Below are 26,413 nucleotides of genomic sequence, written 5' to 3' on the forward strand. Positions count from 1 at the left end.
ATCCCAACTTCAAAAAAAGTTGATCGTGTTTTGTATGCAGCATACAGTAAGAACACTCATTCTCACACCCTTATATTTGTATGTGAATTCATGAAATACAGAAAGGTTTTGATTTACAGTTGTAATAGATCCTCATCTGTAATCATAAGAAATGGAAACTACTTGAAATGATTACAGTATTTATTTCAAGTGTTTAATCCAAGTTACTTTAATATTTGCCATACTGAAATCAAACAATTCTGTAATACATTTTAGAACCCTTTTCTATTTGCATCTGTTTTATAAAAGTAGTCACCACATACTAATTTTATTTCACACACACACAAACACAAAAGTAAGTAACCGGCCACAATGTTCTAGATTTTAAAACAAGGAATTAATTAACCATCTTACTGTGCACTAAGTCCACAGCTATGAGTGAGTTTTAACCCATCTGGTCAAACATGAAAGAGAAAAGATGGAAGAAGCAAGCAAAGAGACAGAATTATTTCCCATCCTGGTGGGTCATCTCTGTTACAAGAAAAAGTATCTCCCTGCAGCAATCAGGAAAACAGAAGTCACATTGGAGAAACACACTAGGCTGAAGGAATTCATGGTAGTCTTCTCTAGACATTTACTTAGGATGGCTTTTTGTTTGTTCGTTTGTATTTTCCTGCTGGTTCACTTCTCAGTGGATCACTGTAAAAAATTCTCTCCATGCAAAATGTATTCCTATTGTCTCCAGTAGCCCTACAGTTTTCACTCTTCTTTATGAATACTTAGTATACATGCAAAATTCAGTACATACGTTTCCTTCCAAAGAAGACAAATTCTCCTGACAGGTATGCATACAAACATATTTGAAGCAGTTTATTAAACTGAGTTAAAAGAAATCTCTTAAAAATGAGAAGTGGAATCTGTTGCTTACCAGAGCAAAATTCTTAAACAGTTCTGGAAAGGGTTAAACAACAGGCTTAACAGTGCCAGAGGCTAGGTATAATACAAACTGACAATACAGCATACACTTTCTATTGGATACGACATGAATTATCTTTCAGAGCTAAGATGAGTAGACATTTTAATAAGTAAACATCTTTATACAGTAAAAAAAAAAGTAAAAGACATCTTTATAAGTAAACTTGATAGTAGTATGGTATTTCATTTTAAAATGTTTTCAGTAGATTCGTTATAGTTGTCACTGTGTAACAGTGTTTTTTTATTGCATAAATACATTTAGAGTCAATTGACTTTACACTGGTGTCCAGATACACTTCAATGTTCAAGACGAACATTAAACTCTCCACCAGCAGAGGGGGACCTCTATTGTGATATGTTTCTTTCAACCTACTCGAAAGAAACTCTTTTAAATCCATTAGTTAACTTCAATGTATTCTTCGTACAAACCTCATATATAGGACTAAGCAAATATGCCTATTTCCCACAGACATTAAAGATGGAAAACTTAAATTGGCCGATTATTCATTTTGCTTTGATCACATCAAGATCACACCACAAGACAGCATTTCTAAAGCTGCTTCTAAAAGTCCAATGTATACCTGAAAAACTCTATGTTAAGGGAACAGAGAATACATAGATTTTTCTTCACCATTAATTTAAAGGTCCTCCTATCGATTTATGTAATCTGTTTCACCATCACAGTCTTTGGAGCTTTGTTTAACTGTCACAGAGATCAACTTTTTTTTTTTTTTTTTCCCAGATGCTCTTAGGTCTCCAAGTACTCAAAACTCCAGATTGCCATTACAACCCTAGAGCATTTACAAGATTTCTCTCCGTGGACATAAGCCGAAGAGCAGAAATACCTGACTTCCACAAAGCTAGCTGTGGACTTGTGCAGAAAGTCCGCAGCAAAGACAAGAAATGAACCCATATTTTCCAACATCTAAATAACTGTAATTTCTTCTTCAACTGTAAGTACCACTTATTTCTAACCCTATCCTCCCTCCTCCCCCCCTCGGATTGAAGCAGCCTGTATGTGTCGTCAAATGAAGTAACTGATAATTAGCTTTTAAGATGGAAAAGAATCATATTATGGTATATTAATTGACAAAAACCTAACTTCTTTCTGTAGACAGCAATTGAAATATGGGATAGTAGGCTTCAATGATTTTGCTTGATGGTCATCAAGTTGGAAACTTTAGGTATAAAAGCAGCTTACGATCTTAAATATTTTAACTACACAGTTTTTCTTTCATTAATTTTGTGAGATGTCAACCACAAAAGTGCTCTAGATCAGTGTTTATCACAAAATAGTAGGAACAGATATAAAACAAGAAACACGGATCCACTATAATTAAATACATTTAAAAAGTGATTTTTTTTTTTTTTTCATGGAGCTAAGATTAAAAGCATCCTTAAACACCCACCCCAAGTAAAGCTTGCTATTTCAAGAGGTAAACATTGTAACCAGTAAAATGCTTTTCTTGATTCAGGATGAGTGCCATGTTAAAAAATTTTAAAAAGCCCAAATCCTGGACTAACTTTGCCAAAATATAAGCAGAATGTTTAACAGTGCCATTGTGTTGCGCTCAAACAAAACTTTGATCATAAATTCCTTTTCAAAGACCAAAATGAACAACAATAGAAAGCAGGTTTCTATGGTAGGGCAGCTCTGTTAAAGCTTTCAATAACCATGTCAGCTCCCAGGGGCTTTAATTTGCTTCTGTGATGGCCTTTGTTTTTATCTTTAAAGAATTCAGTAACTACATGACACACATGTACCTTTTTTTTTTTTTTTCCAGTATTCTTTGGTAAAATTTTAATTGGTCTCAGGCAGACATTTGTGAGGAGCATTGATCACTGGAGCAGATTTGCAAGCACCAAAGACAGGTGAGGAGGCTCTGGGCATCTGACAAGTAGCAAGCACTGAATTTAAATTCTTTTGGGAAGCAAACAGGCAAGTACAACTCTCATTTTTTGCTTTTTAGCATTCTACTTTCCCACTCAATGCTGGGTGACATCAGCTGGCACACCCTGTCTGTAAGCACTCCTTTCACTGTGGAACAAGTTTCATGGACAAAAAAGAGAAGGAATTTTCTAGGACTCTGGTTTGCTTTTCTTCTCTTCATCTCTTCTCCCTTGTTGTTTGCCTGTAAAATTTAAGATGAAATACTCAGGTCTGCAAAGACAAGCAGCAGATTATTACTGCATGACAAAAACAAACCTTGTCTTTTCTAACAATAGCCTGCCAGCTTCAGAGACAGAGTACAAGAAACATGTGGCTTGGTCCTTCCAAGCCAAAACTTTAGATACTATGTGTAAATAATAATGTTTGCTGAGTACTATGAAATACTAAAAAGCTGATATAGCCCCAAAATATTGTACCATAGCACAGTAAAAGTTTGCAGGATCCAAAACGTGCTTGCAGCACAGAATTTAAAGGAGAAGTAGAATGGGGTTGTTGGAAGGTTTCTGGTACTGACCCACAACTAAAAGAGAAAATAATGTGAACTGAAGATCTATTTTGAAAATTATTCTTGGCACCTCAAAGCTCCTGAACAGGAAGACTATGATGGTGGTATGTATAACTCTTCCCTTCTCATTATTATGGTGATGAGTAACTGTTTGCATCCATCCCAGCAACAAAACATGGAGATAAAATATTTCTCTATTTCCAACCACCGCACAAAGCAGCCATCTAAGCAGTCTCAAGATGCAACAGAGAACAGTTTGATAGAGGTTGTGAGACTGATGATCCAGCCTAGATCTGTCTCTGTTGTAGAGGGACAGCAGTTGTCCAGAATGCAGTCAGCTGAAAAATGCTAAATTTGTGGAATCCTGTGGTGTTTTGCAGGATTTCTGGCAGAGTTTTCCTGCATTTCTATAGAACTACATCGATTTCTTGCTGAGCCTTTTGTGGAGCTCAAGCTGCAAATTCCTTTAATAGGTACAGGACTGCCACACTTTTCAGCAATAGTACTTTGTACCAATCTTCACAAAACTCCCATAAACTTGAATTCCAAAGAGCCTCATTGGTCTAAATTGAGAAAGACCTTAATTGTTGCTTCATTGGTAATTTCTAATAAAGGAATGGGGAATCAGATTTAAAGCTTTTTTTTTTTTTTTCCATCTCTGGAAAAATGCAGAATTGTATCAAAGCTTGCAAACAATTCCACTATGCAAATTAGCCAATATCACTTTTAATGCAGATTTAATGAATATTTATCTAGTAGCACTTAGTTCAAAATATTAACATATACTCTGAATGTTATGTCAACATCTATATTCTGACTTAAGTCTGAATTATACTTCTAAAGAGAAACTTTTTTGCATAAAAAAGACTAATTAAAATTCTATTAAGAGAATGCAATCAAGAAAAATAAATTTAAAGCAACAATTAATCTAAACAGTAAAATAATTTTAATTCTGCAGGATAGAAAAAATTATGGTCTTCAGTGGGTATACTAACAAAATAACCACTTCAGAATGGACTTTTAACATACCTAAAAACATATCTTATAGCAATATACTAAATATACTATAAAATATACCTTATAGCAAAATACTACTTCTGCATTACTTAACACCATAGGTGAATTAACATAAAATATGATAAATATTAAGAAAACAAAGTAGTATATTACGCTGACATCCCAGTGCAAGAAGTTTTTAGGGTTTAAATTACTTTTTTTAAGAATGCTCATATCTCCTCGCTGAGTTACCAGGGAAGAACAATCACATAAAGGCAATTTTAAATCACCCTGAATCTCAAAGCCACATAAATTTGAGAAAGATTCAGCTGTTTCTGGATCAGACAGCCAGAGAAAGATAATAATAAAACTCAACTCTACTTATGGAAATGGATGCAGGATGTAGAACATATATATATATTTGTATACATACACATTTATAGCAAATAATTAAGAATTAATGTATATTATCTATATATTATGTAGCTCTGGAATGCCATTTCAGAACTTGACAGTGCTGTATTTATTTCCAATATCATAATATAAGAGAACCCAAACTGGTATCAAAGGTTTTTTTTAAGGGGCAAAAAAAGTATGGAAATACACAATGCTCAAGTGTCAAAGCAAATCCACCCCTTTAAAATAATTTGCTGCTATTGCTGTGAAGCAGGTTACAAACTGACTGGTTATATATCTTCAAAATGTAATTCTGATCTTAATTAAAAATTATTTTTCAGTCACACTGAACTAATGTTGTCCATGGGTAGCTTTGACACATTCTAGCATTGACGTATTTTAGTCACTTCATAACATCGTCAGTCCCTGAATGATAATCCTGAGCAGTGTAAATCATCCTTCTTTCACTTTTTGATCGCAATGCTCAGATAAAACATTGTATCCTGAAGAATTTTTAACTTTTTGCAGACTTTAGGAATACTTAAAATTGTACTTTTCAGAATACAGCAGTTGAAATAACTGTGAAGGCCAAGAACTAAAAAATTGCCATCCTAGTTTATTGGTAAAATGATTTGTGTAACTTCTCTGGTGAGCTAAGTCAATACCACAACACAGTAGCAGTAACGTAACAAGTGCAGGATTCCTAATGACCACAATTGTTAGGATTGGTATCATACTTCTTTAAATTGAGTATGGCAGGGTCTATACATATAAAAGCACTGAATTGGAGGCATCTTGGAAAAGGAGAAAAATGGAAATACTCAGTGAGACAGGTAATAACGCCAGTTTGGGAGAAAACAGCCTTTTTTCCTCTTCTGTCAAGCTCTTAATTCCTGCTTTAAATTCAAATTCTCATTGGAATCACCAATAATTAGATGGCCATTATCTTTGAGGTTGTAGATGATAGTCTGCCTACGTTTAAATCCTGTAAACTGAATATGAGACTCTTTCTTTACCTCAAAGGTGACAAGCAAATACATCAAAAGTCTGGTATGTTCTAATACTACAATGGTAGCTATTTCAGTTAAAGACACAAGTACTGGGAGCAGGACACATGAAAAGATCCAGACAGCCTTCTGCCTAAAAAGCAGGAAGGGCCAGTGGCCAGGTGTAACCCCACCTGTCGGTTGGATGCCAGCTTATAATCAAGGCATCTTTTAAATTTAATTTTTATATATTTGAGAACAAAACAGAGTGGAAAGAACATGAGTTTGAACTTTCCTGAGAAAGACAGTTGTACAAAAGTACGTTGTATTCAATAAGCTAGATTTCTGGTGTCCCTTCAGTCATGGTTCTTTCTAGAACTTCATTCAGTTCCTCCTCCTACTACTTAAGTAGTACCTTTAATGGTATTATTGTTGTAGAAGACAACACCGTTTTAAGGCACTGTCCTTAGCTCTCCAGTCTGCACCCCTGCATGGTGCCCCACTGTCAGACACACTAGACTTTTAAATGATTTTATAGCTAGGTTCTACCAAAAATGAAGATGTCACTTTGCTGACCCACCCTTTGAACATAGATCACTTTTGGAGCATCCAGACTCCTGCATGTTAGTCAGAGACGTGATGCTCTGTTGCTTTCTGCATCCATAAAAACATCAGCCAAATCCCAGGCCTTATTGCCCACAACAGCACTCTATAAGCTCTTACCCAGTTTGGAAACTAGCAGCCATCTTCCTAACTCAATTGCATTGTCAATTAAACAACAACAAACTAACATGTACCATAACAAAAACTTCATTCAACTTTCCTAATTTCAAAACAGGCAGTTTGTCAGTCAATAAACATTCCTTCTACACTACAAGTAAGTGAAAGGTGACTAACACAGGCACAAGACTTTTTATATGCCTGCAGATTTTGGAGAGGGTTTGGAAGGAACGCGCTTGCCAGAAACTGCTGGCAAGCACAACCCCTGTAACAGCAGGCAATGGGATATCCAAGCATACATTTTTGCTCCCTTTCCCAGACATAGTATTACCACCCCCACCTTCTTATTTATGCAGGGGAAGGGTGGCATTATTGAATTAATTTTCTCAGTTAAGCAAGATTTTTTTCCTATTGCACATTAAGAATGATTTCCAAAAGGATTGATACATCTGGGGAGCATTTTAAGCCCACTTTACAGTTACTGAAATCTGAATTGTCAGAGTCCATTGGCACAGGAAGACATTTTTATGTAAGGTAGTAGCTACTGCATTCCCAGTTTAGAACATTTTTAGAGGTATATTTCTCAAATATAGCCTGAAGACACAAAAAATTACTTAAGAGAAATGCAAAAAGACACACCCATTTTCTTTAGTAAAAGAGCACCTGCAATTAATTTTATATTTTGTTTCTCCTATTTTGCTAAACATTACTGGTTGCATCCTGTCCATGATGTGGATTGAATCATAATGTTACACCATTAGGGGTTTTATAGCAGGTAACTTACAGGAATGGTATCTTAACCTGAAGCAGAGTATAAAGTTTTGCTGCAGGTTATATACCACAACATACAGATAAACAGTAAAATCTTTTAAGTTGCAGTTTAGTACCTATATAAAAAGTTAAATATCCCTATCTTAAAAGAAATGTTTTATTAAAAAGGCAATTATGAAGTGGAAGTATAATTTTCCGAATGCCTGTTTTGGCAGTAACCCTCCATTTTTGAAGAAGTCTCCTGAACAAACCACCAACATTACCATCACAAAAGTTTTTAATCTTTATTTTTTTCATAAAATAGATAGAAAGTTTATGTAAAAACAACTTACATAGCAGCAAATTTTTTGTATTTTTTTTTGTTTGTTTGTTTTATTGCTGGTGGTGTTGGATTTAATTTGGTTGGTTGGTTTTAAACAGAACGTCCAGAAACCAAGGTGCAAAATCTACTCACGATTTCAAGGCAGCCAACAAGAACAAGTGAAAATTTATCACGTTCTTCAAATGGTTAAGTAACACTTGCCCTTTCACTGCCTGTGATTGGCAGGGTCTTGGTTGACTTATTTATAGGCCAATTTTGAAATACTGTTCCAATGTCTTGCTTCCTAAACAAACACCTTCAAAAATTAATCCAATGAGATGGCATTAGTCTCTACTCACTGACCAAACACTTTGTAATAAGCAGATTGGCAGAGATGACTTAATTCAGACACACTGAGTAACTGAATAATTAAATCAAACAGAAGAGCCAATAAAGAGTGCATACACACTGCACAGACAATGTTATTTAGGCAATGGATAAAGCCGATGGAAAGAGAATAGTTCTAAAGCTTTAGTGTATTTTGATTCAGCATTCTGATTTATTTAGCATTTTCCCATCATTTTATGCCCTAATAAGTTTCCATTGACTAACATGACCTAAAGCTACAGGAAGAGCTAGTCAAGTGCAGAGTTTCTTAGACTGCATCTATACCAAGTTGCTGCAACTAAACATATGCTAAAATAATCTGTAAAATGAAAATGTACCTGCATGAAATTCTTCCAGTCTAGTTTGCAGAAATCCCTAAGCACCTTTAGACACTACACTGCTTGGAAATTAATTATTTCAATATCAAAATTCTCATCTTAAGCAAATTTTACAATGTGGTAAAAACAGGACCGACATTGAGAAAGTCACTGTGAAATGCAGCACTGTAGATAAAAAAAATGTATTTTGTTTCCCACATTCGACTTCAGTTTATAAGGATGTGAAAGTACACCATATGTTCACTGCCAACAAAAAAAAGGAGTAAGATAAACTAAAATAATCTGGCACCATGTATTAATCCAATGCAAGTAAAAAAAAAAAAAAAAAAAAGCTAGTGTTCAGCATGATTAGCCTGACATCCTATTGTTTTCTGTTACTTTTAAACAAGACACCTCCTTAACATCAAAATCATTCAAATGATCCCGGGGAGCACAGTTCCTAAAGTCAAATAATAAAAAATCTCTTAATTTTTGGTCAAACATAAAATTTTGTATATTTACTAGCTGTTATAAGATTCAACAAGATCAAGACAACAAAAACCGTCCCTGCAGAACAACCTAAAAGTTAACACAGTTGTATGCCAATTGTGGAAAACTGATTTTTGACAGCCAGCAGGAGTAAGAATCAATTAGCGAAACTTCTGGTAGCAGACAGAAAAAAAAGTACCTCACCACTAAGACCACCCATTTGTTTTATTATCCACTGCTTCAATGCACAATGATAATGTAACTAAAAGGTTGAATTTTGATTTTTACTAAAGCCAGACAGATTAGAAAACGAAATAACAAGAGTTTGCTATGAGTTAAAGACTGTCAATAGAACAGTGTGAAAGGACATTCTGCCTGATAGCTGTACCCTTCAAATCACAGAGATTCAAGCCATTGCCAATTAGCAATAAGGAAATGAAACAAAAGGGAAAATATAAATTCAGAAATATATAGTTCCAACTTTTTATTTTTGAAATTGCAAAGCAGCTACAAAAGATTTGCAAATATTAGCTAAAGAAGATGAAAGATATTAGCCTGTCTTAATGTCTTTAAGACAGGCTGTCAAGTCCAATTCAAGTGTCGAAAAGCTCCATTTACATACTAGGAGAAACAATTCTTCAGAACATAAAGACAATAGGTTCTTTTGGTCCCTGCAGTATTAAACATAAATTAAAGATAAAATTATATTCACTTGGTCACCAACGGCATGAAGATTAGTGTTCAATGTTCACTCTAAGAGAAACAATAAATGACAGGAGAAAAAGAATCTTAATGTGCTCCAGAAGACTAGAAATCTACATTCCTGGGCAACTGGTGCTAGATTTATTATTTTTTAAAATATGTCTGTGTACGTATATAAACAATAAATACAAATAAAAATTATATATTATGCAAACACACGCATACATACTCTCCACAGATCTCAAAATAAGCAGCACGGGCACATAATTAAGGGGTCCCCAGGGCTCATAAAGAAAGTGCAACGACCTTGTTAGTGTTTGGCCTTTCTTTGGCACCCAGTTTCATTGTAAAACAGTCAACCATGAAAGTACTTTAAAAAGCTGGTTTTCTTTTAATATTTACAGCATGAGTACGTAAGGTACCTTATAATGTTTAAAAGAAACTGGTACTCCTGTATATCTTCCTGGCAAATTCATCATGAACCACAAACTTTCTAATTTACAACTTTCAGAAATCTGAATGCTTTAGAATACTGGGATTTTCAACTTTGCAATTTAATGACAACCCTGCCTTTGGCCTTTCCTGACCTGTTGTGAAGTAAATCAGGCACACTAATGTGGGCTAACAAGTCTTTTTCACACTGTTCGATCACCCTGCATCTTTTTTCTCCGCAGACAACGCCTCTCTCCCACTCTCTGTCTAGCCATCCTCCCTCAAAGCAAACAAAATGGTCACTGTAACCCTGCATTACTGCTCATTAGATCACAGGTTAGTCAAGTGGAACTGCCCGAGGTTCCCAAAGGAGAGCTATACTTCAAAAATCTGTCCATGTCAAATGAAGAAAAAACCCCTGAGCGTGGGGTCACCCAGATCAATGATCAAAAGAGACTGAGAATAGTGGAGGGGAAAAAAGGAAAAAAAAAAAAAAAAAAGCCCCTTTTTTTTTTGTTAAAAACAGCCTTCTGTATAATAAATCAGAATACAAAGATACTAAGCTTTTTCTCTCCCTTAACAACACTCTATTTTCACTTTAAAATGGAATACCTTGATTTTCTAAAGATTTTCTAAAAATAAGATTATTTTTAAGTATTACGACTGAGATTTTAATAAAACTCAAAATTACCTTAACAAAACTAACAAGAGAAATTATAATGGAAAATATTAAGGATTTTCTCGTCATTATATATTTAATTATTCAAAAATGTAATTTAAATCGATTTAAACTCAACTATGATTTTAACTTTAACAGCTGATACATTCTGAAATTCATGAAAAATGATATAGGTGGTACATTAGCAGAAAAAGTAGTCAATCAGAATTACACAGTTACATTACATTAATAATTACATTACAATGATTCTATCACATGATGGACGTACAGCCACACCAAATACTTGAAGAATGTGCAGCACCATTTCTACACTCAGTTCCTCTTTGAAGAACACACAGTAATTCAGTAAGGACTACTAAGAAAACCACCATAAAGTAACAAACAAAGAAAATAATCTTACAATGAAATAACAACAACTTCATCTGTAACTAATGAATCAGTATATACAAAACAGATAAAATTACTCAAAGACTATTGGCTGTATAATAAAGTTTTCAAAAATGTGTGTGCACAGAACAACATTGGATAGTCTTTACTTACCCACAAATGAATGAAAAACAAACCAAGAAGAATCTAAACAGCGCATTTAAAAATCACAGATAATTGTGCTTAATCAAAATGAATGATGTATTTTCATAAATTACACACATAGGTTGTGCCATGAATGAAGACAGTGCTGCAGCTAAAGGGATCACAATGTTTCCTGCAATATTGGTGACAGAACATCTTTTTGTTTACAGCTCTGAAGAGCTTTAGTTTTCTGTCCTAAAGTGTAACTAAAATTTCACTCTTTCTTTATCCTCTGCTGCAAGTAAAAGCATTATTAGGATAGAGGCATGGAAGTATCTAATTTGGAATACAATCTATGTCAGCATTTTTTTTAGTTACTGTATGGTCTGCTCCAAAGGTCTTGCAGCAAAGCAATAGGGAGGCAAAGGAAATACAAATCCTATAAATATTTGAACGTCTCATAGAATGGCAATAAAAATGTATTAGCCTTTATTACCTAGCCATTATTACCACAATAACAAAACAAAAAAAAACGACAATACCAATGGCATAATACATTATGAACAAGTCTTGGAAAAAGATTAGAGAACAAGGTTGCATTGACAGAGACAAATGGGACAACTTAATTTTAAGTAAATATAATGTAACTGTAGCAAGTATTTAATAATATATGCAGTAATCCCAATTATCCTCCTCTTTACATACATGTGTATGAGTCTTGATCAGAAAAGCTCATCAACTAATGCAATTTTTTTTTGTTTTATTTTTAAGTTTCCTAGATGCCTTACAGTGCATATTGAATAAGGAACTTCAGCCTGCATTAACTTTAAAAAGGCGTATGTGCATGTACATTGAGGTCTTATTTTTAAGACAGTATTTCTGACCCTTGCAACTCTGTATGTGAGCAGATTTTCAAGAACCAAAGACAACAGAAAACACTGTAAAAGTAAAGATGTTGAGAAATTGTGTGCGTGCATTGTCATTATGTATTCTGTGCAGTGTTCATATTCTGTTTTTCTAACCAGCACGTGGGGGACGGACAATTTCAAGGATTACCTGAGTAAATCTAAATAATACATTAATAAGTTTTCAAGAAAAAATAATTTCATCATGTATTTTAATGTTTTCTAGTTTATTCTTCACTAATAAATGAAGAATAAGATTCTAGTAAGAACCTTCACTAATAAGTCTTTCCTATACTAACTCAAAATTTTGAGCTGTACAGATTCCAGTGGAACAAGTTACAGTTTCATGTCAGACTGCTGCAGATTATCTAAACTATTTTGAGAAAACATTTATGATTATAAAAATTCCAGCATGACTAATGATATGATGTAGTATTGACAAATCATCATTAGAATAATGTCATTACATTCAAAACTCTGCTTCTAGTCTTATGAAGAATATTGGTCCCAGATGCTAGAGAGTGGATAGTTCATCTTTCTTCCCATGTATGTCTGCTGAGTCACCAGAAGAAAGGGATGAGAACAGGTCCACTGTTTGATTCAAATGTCATTGTATGTTGGACGGATTCTGAAGAAATGATGGACACTGTTCTCAATATACATCCCTGTAGAAGAATGCCTCCAGGGAAAACCAAAAACACCACAGTATTCCGTTCTCAGCCTCCCTGACCTGTCACCTCATCACTTTTGAACCTGCTGAACTCCCTTCCATTCTTCCTTTCTGTTTCATCCCCAGCTGCTCTCTACTCATCCCTTTTGCTTTACTGCCAACAAAGTTTATGGGAATGGATGAGAGGGAGGTCCACAAAGTTTGACAGTGGTCTCCCTTTCTATGCCTCCTGCAATCCCTTCTCTCTGGATTATTTCATTTTCAAAAGCCACAATATCCTGTCTGACATGCAAGCTCATAAACTGGCAACAAATCTTTGATTTTGGCTTAACTCATACCCACTGAACATCCCAGATTTTCTTCCACAAGCACAATGGCCTGTAGACAACCCAGGAAGAGAAATTAAAAAAAAAAAAAAAAAAAAAAAAAAAGAAAGAATTCAGCAACATTAAGGAATAGGAAAGGATCTAATCACAGAATCACAGAATCACAGAATTTCTAGGAAGAGACCTCAAGATCATTGAGTCCAACCTCTGACCTAACATTAACAGTCCCCACTAAACCATATCCCTAAGCTCTACATCTAAACGTCTTTTGAAGACTTCCAGGGATGGTGACTCCACCACTTCCCTGGGCAGCCTGTTCCAATGCCTCACAACCCTTTCAGTGAAGAAGTTCTTCCTAACATCTAACCTAAAACTCCCCTGGCTCAACTTAAGCCCATTCCCCCTCGTCCTGTCACCAGGCACGTGGGAGAACAAACCAACCCCCACCTCAAATCTCGCTTTATAATAATGTGTCATTCTTTCTTGGTCCTTGACAACTGCAGTGTTGTCCCAGTCATATGCATCCGGAATGCTGATACAAAATGATCCTTTCCTCACCCTGTCATTTGGAACATGCCATTGCTTTGCAATATCTCAAACATATGCTACTATCTCCACTTCCAGAGATGCATGGTTCTTTCCCTCTCAATCATAGGACTTTTATGCTTGCCCACTTAATGCACTTCAACTCTGATGGGCCAATGGCGCATCAATTTTCAGTTCTTCTTTCCCTTACAGTACATACTACTTATTTGCAGGAGTAACTCCCATCAAGCATCTTGAGGAATGCTGAGTGTTCAGAGGGACCAAAAGAATTCCATACTCAACCTCCTTCCTGTTCTGGAATGACCAATAAAGATGCTCATATCGTGATCTTCCATGAAGAGTAAGCATCTAATTTCCATGGAATGCAAAATGACCAGAAATTCATTTCATACACTGTGTACATATTTAAATAAAACAATTATTATCTGATCCCAAGCAAACTTTAAAATTTTTCTTTTACACTGAGTACCAAATATAAATGATACAGAAAATAGTTTAACTATGCAGTAAATAAAAGATACATGATATATTTTATTGCCAAATATATTTTAGTACTAAAGATATTCTATTACTTTTACTATTACACTTATATTATATATATATACCTACACTTATATATATACTAAAGATATTCTATTACTTTTACTATATACACTTACTATTACTTATACTATTACACTTAAAAAAACAAACCAAACCAACAAACACTAAAGGAGGAAGGGTATGTCTTCATCTTTTAAGCAGCAGAAGCTTATATTGTTGTGCTTAAGAATGAATTCTACTAAAAATAAGAATGTCTGAAAGGGAAACACATCCTAAATCACTTGCACAATTGCAGAGCTATCACAAACTTGATCCAGTTTATTATTAAATACTTTTCCATTTTTTTCATCTGATCAGGAAACTTTCTTTTTTCCTTTTTTTTTTTTTTTTTTTTATAAAACATGTGGAGTTCTATTTAGAGAGCAGTTACACAGCCACTAGTAAGTTCCATTTGAAGTACTTATTTATTCTGAAGGAAATACAACTTCTCTTGCTCATACAAGATGTCTCAAACAGTAATTAAATTTCTGAGCACTCAGGAATTCCTCTGAAGAGCAGTTTCACAGACTTAGAGGCCCAAAAGGATCATTATGATCATGTATTCAGATTTGTATCCAACGGGCCTCAGGTTTTCATTTAATAATTCTCAACTATATCTCAGCAACTTTTGACCAAACAAAAAAGGTTTCAGACAGAACTCCAAGAAGCTGTGCTTTTCTCAGCTCCCACAATCCTTAGTTAATGAATACCACATAAGCATTCATAAGTATACAAATACATATAAAAATCTGTATTCATCTTTTAGCAAATGTTTTTAATATGTGAAAACAGCTCAGTTCCTTGCAGATTTATTTGTCAAGGAATTTACCACTCAGAGATTTATACTTCTTTGTTAAAATAGATGTGCACATTTGTACAGTTCGGTTACTTGTAAACTATTAACCTATTATCAACAACTCCAAATTACCATCTGATCTAATGAAAATACGGTGGGAGGGGAGTAGGGGAGTAGGAGGTATCTGCCATGGCCTCGTTTATTATAAAACAGTAATTGAAACAAATCCATCTAAAGAAAAGGGTGCTTACTGTTTGGATCCTTCATGTCATTCTTCACCTTTTTATAAAGGGATTTTCATACAAAGAGACCTTCTGGGTAGATTTATTTATTTACAAATCCTTAAACAGCCTTTACAATTCCTTTTCAGCTCATCTTAATTTTTTCTTTGCTCACCATTATTTCCTACCATGCTAGAGATTCAAAGTGATGAGAAAAAATACAGCTTCTTCCAGATTTGCAATTTCTTATTTTAATTTCTTTAAAAGGTTACTTGCATTTTGCAGCAGTAAATATTTACTACCTAACTTGCTATTAGTAATTATTTTAACAATGCAATGATTAAAGAATGCTCTACCTCCTAAATATTTACATTGGACACAGACTTGCAACCCTATAAACCTGTTTTGTTGTTCACATCCAACTAGGGCATGGATCTACTTACTGATTATTTTATACTGATCTTTATATTCCTGTATGATATTTTGTTTATATTACTTTATTTTAGGATCTTTTTATACGTAAGTGCTCTAAGTGTTCTGAAGAAATTATTTTATCAGAAAGGGAGATTTCCTATGAGATGTGTAAATAGGGATTTTTCAGCATTGTTCTAAGCATGGCAAAATTAGTATTTCCTAAACATCAGTTTATAAATGTTGTCCTCTCCTGGAAATGTATTCATAACTGAAGCCTGACAAATAACTCCACAGTTCCTGCAGAGGCCACAGTTTTGAAAGAAACAGCCAATACTTAAAATAGCAGAATCCAGCTCCAAAACAATCTTCAAATATCAGGGGATACACCTTGGACGAGAAGTATTTGCTGTGAAGGGATTGCAAATATTAAGGTCATTTAGGTCACTATGATCTCAAAACAGGGTAGGAATCCATATTTTGGCTATTTGCTGCAGTAATTTGAAGATAAATTATTTTGCAAATAGTTTTTTGAGGAACTAAAAATCTGCCCGCAATTTAACTTTGCTATAGATGTCGTCCCGGTCAAAGTACACAAATTTGCAACAGCTGGTCTTTAAGAATTCGGGTAGGTGAACTAATTTGCAAGGTTTGAGCAGGGCAAGAATGGGACTGAGTGCAGCCAGTACTTCCATTTTTGCTCCTGGCTTCAGGCAGTTTTTTTGTTTGTTTATTTTTATTTTATTATTATTATGTTCTGCTTCTGGAGGCACTATCTTTTCAAAGCTGTTAGCTGAGATACTGAACTCTCTCTGAAGCTTAACCTACTATCAACTTATCAATGCCATTTTTCAGATTGTTAGTAGTGACATCTATAATAATATTCACACAGTAAATTGAAAGGTTTTCCAAAAAGCAGCTATTTTAACCTAACTAACAGAAAATACAAGACAAACTATGGCAAAATAGCACGAGAACACTGATCTACCTTACACACAATAAGGAGGAGTAATTTAAATCCTGGAATTAAGAATGTCATATGCAGCCAGCTTGGACTACAAAGCATCAGGCCCACAAAGAACAGTTTCCATAGCTCTCCAGATCCCCTGCACAGCCCCTGATAAACCTGCAACATTGTACTGCAACAATTTAGTTTCAAGAAACTTAAGGCATCAAGACAACATTGTTTATCTACACAAATAATTCCAGACATAAACAAGAGAGGAAAAGCTTGCAGTGTAACAGTCCCTACATCACTGTTGTGGTTCACTTAGCAAGGAGAGCCACCCTTTCTGCTAGCAGAAAACCAAGCTGGACACCATCCACGACTGAAAACCCAAACACCTTAAAATAGTGTCAAATATATGAAAACACCACAATTCATGCAATCAAGGGACCAATCTTTCACATTTGATTTTGAAAATACTGTTTGTAATTCAAAGACATTTTTAATCATACTCTAATGAAGAACAAAGAAAAATGGGAAGTTTCACACACCAATGAGTACTTCAACTTTAAAGCAAGACCTCCTACACAAGAGAAAAAGGCATTTGTGATCAGCTCACATAATATTTTTTCACCTTTTTCCCTGACAGTATTTAGAAAGATAATAAAAAAAAAGATAACAATCTTAAAACAGACTGAGAAGACTGTCTGCTAGACTCATTGCATATTAAATGTGCTGGTATTTATAAAAAAAAAAAAAAAAAAAAAAAAAAAAAAAAAAATTACTTGCACTTTTGGATAAGTAAAAGAAAACAACAAAAATTAAATTCTATGGATGTCTTCACATGTGATCTTGCAAACAGCCTTATATCTTCAAACAAACAAACAAACCAAAAAAAAAAAAACCCACACCACAAAACCAAAAACCAGAAACTCTCCAAAATCAATATTCCACCACACAAATATGTATCTTCACTACTGAACTGGCAAAGCTTTATGGGCCGATTCAGTTTCTGCTTTCATCAGTCTGATGTGGCTTCTACAAATCCTCAGCACATTCAGATTAAGTGTTTGCCTATTCCTGAAGCACAATGGCCGTGAACAGCTTCCAACTCATCCTACCTGTCACTACTAAATATTTTTGTGACTTTGGTAAGTGACTCACAGTTTGCATACTGGTTCAAATTATAGGAGAAATGTACTAAAAAATCCAGCTTCCAGTATTAGCACACAAACCAACGCAGATTCCAAAATAAAAATCAACAAGTGAAAAGGTTCACTTGCAAAGCAATTTACAATGCTCTTAACACCAAAAACTTGCTGTTATATTTTAAGCCTTTAAAGAAATTTGACTAATCAAAACCACTCATCTATAATCAAAAGCAACTTTTGATGGAACACCAGAAATACACTCCATAAGAAAAATATCTATCTATATATTATGCTTTTTTAATTATATGCATATATATAATTTATTTAATTTTATGCATTTATATAATATACATATATGTAATTAGGTACGCTGTTCTAGAATTGCATCCAGTATTTTGGAAACGGTGGCCAAACTGCTATGCCACTCTCACACAATCTTCCCCATCTGTTGAGTAACTAATTTTTTGTTTTGCTTGCAACTCTAAATTTTTTAATATAGGAGGGTTCCAAAACAGCAGTAAGAACTGACTTCCACAGGAGTTATTGTTCATTACTGTAATTTTAATCTAAAATAAAGTTATTTTGCAATATACCTATTAACTTAAATATTATTGCCTGAGTTCTATGCTCCAGTTAATGCACTTAGCAGCTATTTAAAATCATTTATGTATGCACTAGTGCTACAACAAACATCAAAACAACTTACAAATATCTTTAATACAGGAAGATGGAATAAATACCACACAAGCTGACGTAACAGAATTAAGAGGCATATCTTCATTCACAGCTTCTAGAATGAAATGTCATATGTACTTTTTTTGGTTTACCATCCTTCTAGTTGGAAGTGTCCCTGCCCTTGGCAGGAGACTGAAACTAGATGATCTTTAAGGTTCCTTCCAACCCAAAACATCCTGTCATTCTACGATTTAAAAAATAAAAAATAAAGGAAAACCAACCAGCAACTGAATACAGGAAGATAACATCACATTTCTGATCAGTATTTCAGTTTAGTTTCTCCTATAAGTTTTCCTGGTCACTTCTGTAACATGAAGTATATTCTTCAATCATGCCTGAAAATGTTCAATTACATTTTATGATTAAACAAACTGACTGGATATTCTTCCAAAAAGTTATTGTAATTTTGAATTGAGCTATTCATGATATTGTTTAATACTTAGTATATACTAAGTATATAGCTTCTACGATATTGTTTTAAACTATGCAATGCATAGAAAAAAGACATAAAATATAAAATTCTGAAAAGCTAAAGCAACTGCACTTCCCAACAATAAATATAACTAACATCTGTTGCAGAAAGTGCTTGGCAGTTGTACAGTTTTGTGAAGGATTTTTGTTGTAGATAAATATTTTTCTACAATTCCTATTACACACCACTCTACTCAGACATTTTCTTTAATTATACTCCAAGGGGTCCTATCATATCCATTAAAGAAAGGCAATTTGTTGTCTAAAAGAATGCATACATAATTTTAAATTTCAACTGTGATTCATTTATCTTATGACACACAAAAAAGCATGAAAATACCTAAACTTAATGCAGTTCGGAATAAAAAAAAAAAAAAAAAGTCTAATAAAACTGACAGTGCTTAACAGATTTTCTTTATTAAATTTTTAAAAATTCTCTTTTAGGAATAAGAAATGGTGATATGATGTGTCAGCATTTTCCTTTCATGTCAGACCTCACTAATGAGGACAAAAGCCCAGCAAAACCTCTAAGAAAGCAAGAAATTTCTATTTCAACATTTGCAAATTGAGTAAGACTCCCACTTTGCATTCACAGCAAGCACGTGACATCATTTTTTCAGGGACAAAATACCAGGAATAACTTTGTGACAGCCTCTTCAGTTCAGAATACCTTTATTTTCCCCACTATTCTTAAGTAAAAAATTCACAGACATACACCTGACGATACCGGATTATTTTTTTTTTTCCTGAAGATATGCATTAGCTGTGTGCATTTAACAAAAATATTGTATTCAGCATTTCATACAAACTCAAAGTAGCAATCAAGACCTGTTTGCTAGAAGTATAAACCAAGATTTTTTACAAGCATTCAGTAGAAGTGTATTTAAATACTGCTGAAAGCGTATAAAGATCTGTTACTCCACTGATATCAAACAACTGGTAATGTTGTAGAGGGAGAAGGAGAGAAAGAGGGTACTGTCAATAAAGAGAAGAAACATTACCTCTAAATACACAAAGGATATGGTATATCAAAAGTCTACCTAAAGGGGCTCAACTGCAAAATTAAGAGTTACATCTATAACTTGCCATAGCATACAGCACACGGCACAAAGACATCGTTCCTCTCCCATATTCACTTTTCATATGAAACCAGAGATTTCTTAAACAAGATTTATAACCAAACTTTCAATTAACATTAAACCCAATAGGGCCATTTCAAAAAGAAAAAACAATAAATGCTTGAAAATAGTTAAATCGTTAAAAAAAATCCATTGATGGAAAGTAATCTGTACTACTCTACGAAAAATAGTAAAATTGAAATAACTTAGGCATATTTAAAGAACTAAATGAAAGCAGTCTTGTATTAGGATAATGTCATTTTTCAAGTGAGAGGCTGAGGAATATATGGTTTGTTTCTACCTTGCACAATAAACTAGAATAAACTAATAGCTTGATATATTAAAATCCACATTACATTTCCTCTAAATATTCATTACTTCTTCCAACATCCACAAGATGACAAGACCTAGAATTGTAGATTCAATCTCTGCATCATTTCAGCTTACGTTTTTATGCAACTTAAAGTCCAAATCCTTTTTTTTTTTTTTCTCTCTTTTAAACACAGAATCTTGGAGGAAAGGATCAACGATTTAATACAGATTTTTACATTTTAATTTACACAATTTTCACTTACTTTCTTCTTCTCTTATTAAAAACATCATTATTTACGTTTCTCCTACTTAACACATAATAAACTTAACTATATTGTCTCTTTTGGCAAAGAAAGCATAAAGCAGCAGAGAAAGTACATGCAAATATACTGCACAAATAGCAGTTATCCTACAGATGATTAAGTTTTGCATCAAATCAAATATGCATTTTTCAGAAGTATATTTTAGACAAAGATGTACACATAAGAAAAGATGAATTTCAAATACTGATTAGCAACACAAGAAAGTGTTGAAACAGTTTTGACTCTGATGTATGAAAAACACCACTCACAGAACAAACAAGATTTCACATACAATCTTTAATATGAAGAGTTCTTTAAATGACATAGTTATGAACAGAATGAAACAACAGGATCTTAATTTCTTCCTACAACTTCAGAAGAAGAGCTTTTCAAGAAGAGTAAGTAACTTTCAGCATTTCCTCAATTTCATTAGAATGTGTGAAAGAACAATTTTTCAGAAACTTAAGAACAAAAGGTACACCAAAAAGAAGAATTCTGTAATTTACTATGTGATAGCTAGAAATTAGACAAAAACATTACTACTTAAAAAAAGAAAATCAGAACAGCTCAAGAACTTCACAACAGGAATTGCACCTCTGCTCTCACTTCGTTACATAAAACTTAAGAAAAAAAGCTTTTACGTAAAGGCTACCCATGGCTACAAACAGTCTATTGCTTTAAGCTGTTGCACAGAATAGAGTAATGGGATCCTAGAAGATTAAACTAATAGGAAAAAAAAAAAAAAAAGCAAAACAACAACAAAAAACACTGTCCCAGCAGCTTTTGATAAGAGTAGTTAAAACGTCTTTTCTCCCTTCAGCAAAATACAGCGAAAAAGCTGAACTGTGTTTGTATCCAAGTATTACTTGTTTGTTTTCCAGAACAACTGAGCCTGTATAGAGTGCATTGGACTAAATTCTTAGGGGCAGGGGCTGTTCTTGGTCTGTGTATTTACAATGAAGGCTAACTGAGGCCAGACCGTAACTAGGATGTCTGGGTAATAAGTAATAATGGGTCAGTGGTGTGCAGACAGTAAATACAAACAGGCAAGATGCTGCCACGTTCACATACCTCTTGTACGGAGCGAGCTGCTGGCTTGTCTTGATGATTGGCCAGTATTAAAAACGGCAAAGTACATAACTGTGGGTGCTGGAGAGCTGAATGCAGTTCATTCCTAGCAGTTTCTAGGTCATCTTCAGAGGAGGCACTGTCTAATACAAATATTACCCCTTGGGATCCTTGGTAGTAACGACTCCAGTATTTCCTGATATTGTCAGCCCCTTTCAAGACAATAATAAGAGCTAATTAAAATAAATACAATTAAACAGTCTTAACACTTATAAGCAAAAATAACCCTTCTACTTAGAACAATCAAAGCAATCTACTAAATTTTCTCTCATAAATATACATTAAAAAAAGCAACCATAAATCCGGGATACATGTACACAAACACAAACATAGAAACTAACATCATTTAAATAAGGAAAGAATGTGACTCAAGGCATTGAAAGTTTCTGCTCCATAAACAATTACTGGCAGAACTACTACACTTTCAATGTTGGCTGGGCTAATCCCATACTTTCTCACTGAAATATACTGATAATAACAAGTAAACAGGACATCCTTTGCCCATTTTTCTTTTCGTTAGCCATGTAGCTTAACCTGTGGCTCCCGTCATGTCAGCTGTTCATTATTAAGTATGGTAAGGTCTTTCAGTTCACCCCCAAACCATCAAATACTTCATAATCAGTGAAAAAAGGTATTAGGAAAACCTTCTAAAGTTGCAATTACACATTTAATGAGGAAAATGGTGATACAGTAGTGAGTTGAACAGGGAATGAGGAGACAGGGTGACAATTTGCAAAGGTATTAATTTCAACTACTTTTACTATCTCAGCCACATGACAGATTCTGGAAGAACCCAACACTAGACATGTGACTGACTGTACAGGCTTATGTGCCACAGTAAATTTTAGGACACAGTTCAGTGGCACTCAGCCAACTCAACAGAAGCCAAGCAATAAGGTTATCTATAAAGCTTTTGTCTCCCCTGGAGAGCAGCATATGTTGTAACACTGAGGTAGGAAAAAAAAATTATTTGACAGCTGTCAAACTATCTAAACAACAATTTGGACATAGGCTATTCTTTGAATGTCTGAATCTGGCACTACACTCATGGGGACTACCATTAAAAAGTGAACAGCAACAGCAATACCGTAGGAGAAAACTTGACACGTCTGCAAGACAGTGATTTGAAAAAATGTGCTGATTTTTTTTTTATATATACATACACTTTACATACAATATTCTTACTTTGAGATAGGGAAAAGTGAGTTTTAACGTAGACATGCATACCAAGTTCTGATAATAAGAAAGCTCCGTTTTTCGATGGAACAGAACACCTGACTACAAAGTTTTTGACCAACATGTCAAAATGAGAATTTAATGTGATATAATAATAATAATATAATAATGCAATAAAATGGGAATTTAATGCAATACAATTACTATAACTTTGCTACGACACTTAAAATATTAAGTTAATTTGTGCATTGTACAACTGAAAAGAGACACTAAAAACAGGTGAAGAAATCAAAATTTAAGAAGAAATTCACACCGTTACACTTTACGCATCCATGAGTATTCAAATCTCACTCCATGGAGTTACTCCCTTCACAGTACTGATGACAATGGAACCTGAAGCACTCAGTCTGTCTTGCACCCAGCACAATCTAGGTGGCTAATGAACTTTGTGAATTCACACTTTTTCCTATAGAGAATACTGGATTCAAATCTGAACGCTGTTTTTCTGCAAAAGACCTAAAGGATTGGTTACTTGACAGTCATAGGACTTAGTCAAGACCTTGCTTAATTTCTTTACTAATTTAACCAGTCTCGTGAAGTAATAATGCACAAATAGGACATGTATTTCTTTCATTTTATTGTCAAGTTCAGAAGACCAACATTACTTACACAGGAGAGGGATTGCATTGGAAGTTAATTGTATGTTTCCTTACCACTGTAATATTTATCAATTGTATTTGTAGAGAAATGAAAGAATTTCATAGCACCTATTATATACACCAGTCCTTCCAAATAACTCACTGTATCAGAACCAAGGAGAACTAGCAGACACAGGAGTTTTCAGCCTGAGAGACTCTACTTAACACAGCAATGCACAGCAGTGTCAGCCACAGCCATGAGTATTACATTACTTAAAAAAATAAATAAATGATCATTTTCAGTGAACTAAAAGGCCAACACCATGACCAGTTATTTGAAGGTGTTTTTTGTGTTTTTGTTTGTTTGTTTGTTTTTTGTTGTCCTAGTAATATAACAACTCTCACCTACCCTAAGATTCAGCCAGCTTCTTTTCTACCACATGTTGCTGCCAAACCCGGAGTTTTATCTTAATAAGAATACTGACTATTTCTAAGGAAATAAACCTCTGTGCTTCATTCATGGCAGTCTGATGCTACCTTTATTTCTCTCCTTTTCAGTGCTTGTAAGAGAACAGAACATAGCATCACAGAAGAACTTTACTGAAAAGCACTTGAAGGTGTCAAAATTGTTAGCTGTCAAACTTGCAGCAAGTCTGCATTGATAGCACAAATGCCACACAGCCTTTGCATCAAGATAGTCTATCTAGCCTGTGCGTGAAAGCTTACATTAAACTCAAGTTTATGAAAAACATCTCTCTCTTCTCTGCCTTCCATGCTTCCCCACTGAGAAGTCAGGCCTTCAGTATTTTCCCTATTAGCTAACACAGGTGCTGTCTCCAGCTTTGAAATTCCAGCTATGCTGATATTTAAAACTGTTAGAACAACATTTAGGTTACAAGCACTTGCACACTTTAAAAACACCATATAGACACTTATCTGTGAAGAGGCAGTTCGATCTCCTTAAGCTTCTCCTTAGGTATGTTATACTGCCATCTTAAAATAAAATGTGGAATTTAAAATAAAAATCTCCTGCTCTAGTCAGAGGAAAGGATGAAAAGAAAACACGTGCCCTACAATATACTCTAACATTTATTAAGCCTTAAGTCTAAAGCTTTAATATTCTGAAATAGGTGACACACCACAGTAAACTGGACTTTATAGATGACAATTGTTTTCAGCCTTCCTTCTCCCCCCCCTCCCTTTTTTCCCCTCTAAACACACAGAAAGTCCTCTAGAGTAAGGAAAGAATGGCTGGCAACTAGAAAAGCATCCACCAGTTTCCTCTCTACCCACTATGCCATGTCTACTCTCCATCCACCTCTGCTGAAGACTCTACAGCAGCTGGGATCACAGATGAAACAACACAACTCCTCAGACTGAAGACTGCTACCAGTGCCCAGCGTGTCTCAGATGTACCCTCATCTTAACTGGAAGTCACACCTTCAGCTACAGCACAGATAATCTGTTATGGAAAGCTCTTTATGTATCTCTCTCTCTGGCACTTGACACCAGCAGGCATATAAAGAATGCAGTAAGTCTACCACAGCTGTCTTATTTCTGTCTGTCTAGCCCTTCTGCTGACTGGCTCACAAAACTTTGAATCAGCTTTAGCCTTTCAAAGCTTTTCTGGCTAGAATCGAAAACTCAAAACCTTTTTTTTTTTTTTTTTTTTTTTGGTGTGTGTGTGGGGGGAAACGAGGTAAAGGGGTGGGTGGGCATTGTTCATAAAATGTAGGTGTAGTTTATTATGATAAACTAGGATGCTATCTGTACGCCACCCATTGATTCAGCCTGAAGAAAACAGAAGATGGTTTGCTTAAAACAAACAAACAAAAAAGAAATATCTACTTTTCACAAAAATCCTACTCAATTAAAAACAGCCCCTACTCTGCAGAAAGTGAAACTAGAAAACGAGTGGTGGTTTTTTTTTGCTTATCCTATTGTAGATAGGCAAGCAGCGCTTACATGACTCCTATTTGCTTTGAGTTAAATGGTAAATGTCTATTCACACTGTAAAAAGCTAATTTTAGAACAATATTTTCCCAGAACAGTGGAAAGATCACTACTGCTCAATCCTTGTCTGAATTACCTCAGGACTCAACTTAACAAAGTCAGCAAACAGGTGTAAATGATCTCTTATCTATGAAATGAGGAAACTATGTGAAAGAGCTTAGGCACCATTTGAACAGAAGGCTTGTGCATGATTGATAGCAAACAGATCCATCTTTAATGCTTTCAGAAGCTGAACATCTCTGTGCAACTCACAGCTTGGACAGCTCATCAGGGTCATCTAAAAATGTCATCTGCTAAGATGTTCTGTAAACTGTTAGATGCAGATATGTCGCAGATGGCATTACATACACTCCATGACCAGATTTTGTAGAGGTGTCAACTGCCTTTTAGTCAAATACAGTAATGAGATTTTATTGCTTTGTTTTAGTATGTCCCTGTGAGGATTACTTAGGCTGGCATTTACTTGTGGGATCAGTTTTCTGATGACTAAATAGTTGAAATTTAGCTGCTCTACCAGCCTGTGTTGTTAAAATAGCGTTCAGTCTTCCCCCCTTTCTCCACAGAAGAAAGGAAGGTGGCTTGCCTATACCTATTTAAAAATTAAATGCTAATTAACAGGTCATCATAATCTCCTTCTACTTCATCTTTTTCTTTACTATCTGACGGCTATTGCCATCTTCTCCAGGTGTTTACATTTTCCATTCAACTTGTTTTGCATGACACTATGACTACCCCTCCTACTCGCTCTCACTCTTTACTTCCAAATTAGGACAAAATACGCATGCTTTGTTTAACCAATCCTGTTTAAAAGTTATTGGTTCTCGAGCTCTCACCTACACAATTCATTCAGCTAGTTTAAGGGTGTGAATT

At 34.7% G+C, this 26,413-nt stretch overlaps 1 protein-coding gene across 3 annotated transcripts in view; it reads right to left on the reverse strand.

Annotated features, from left to right (window-relative positions):
- Positions 1-26,413, reverse strand: part of ARL15 (ADP ribosylation factor like GTPase 15) — a 218,211-nt gene that overhangs the window by 108,361 nt on the left and 83,437 nt on the right. For 2 of the 3 annotated variants that reach the window (XM_032205411.1, XM_032205413.1), the window contains 2 exons: positions 21,660-21,868; positions 2,804-3,086 (listed from right to left, as the gene is read on the reverse strand). In XM_032205411.1, the coding sequence (XP_032061302.1) occupies positions 2,907-3,086; positions 21,660-21,868 (389 nt within the window). In that variant the 3' untranslated portion in view covers positions 2,804-2,906. Of the gene's footprint in view, positions 1-2,803; positions 3,087-21,659; positions 21,869-26,413 lie in introns of those variants that run through there. The other variant, XM_032205412.1, reaches the window with a different exon arrangement.

This window comes from Aythya fuligula, chromosome Z, assembly GCF_009819795.1.
Source record: "Aythya fuligula isolate bAytFul2 chromosome Z, bAytFul2.pri, whole genome shotgun sequence".
In the NCBI taxonomy this organism is placed as follows: domain Eukaryota; kingdom Metazoa; phylum Chordata; class Aves; order Anseriformes; family Anatidae; genus Aythya; species Aythya fuligula.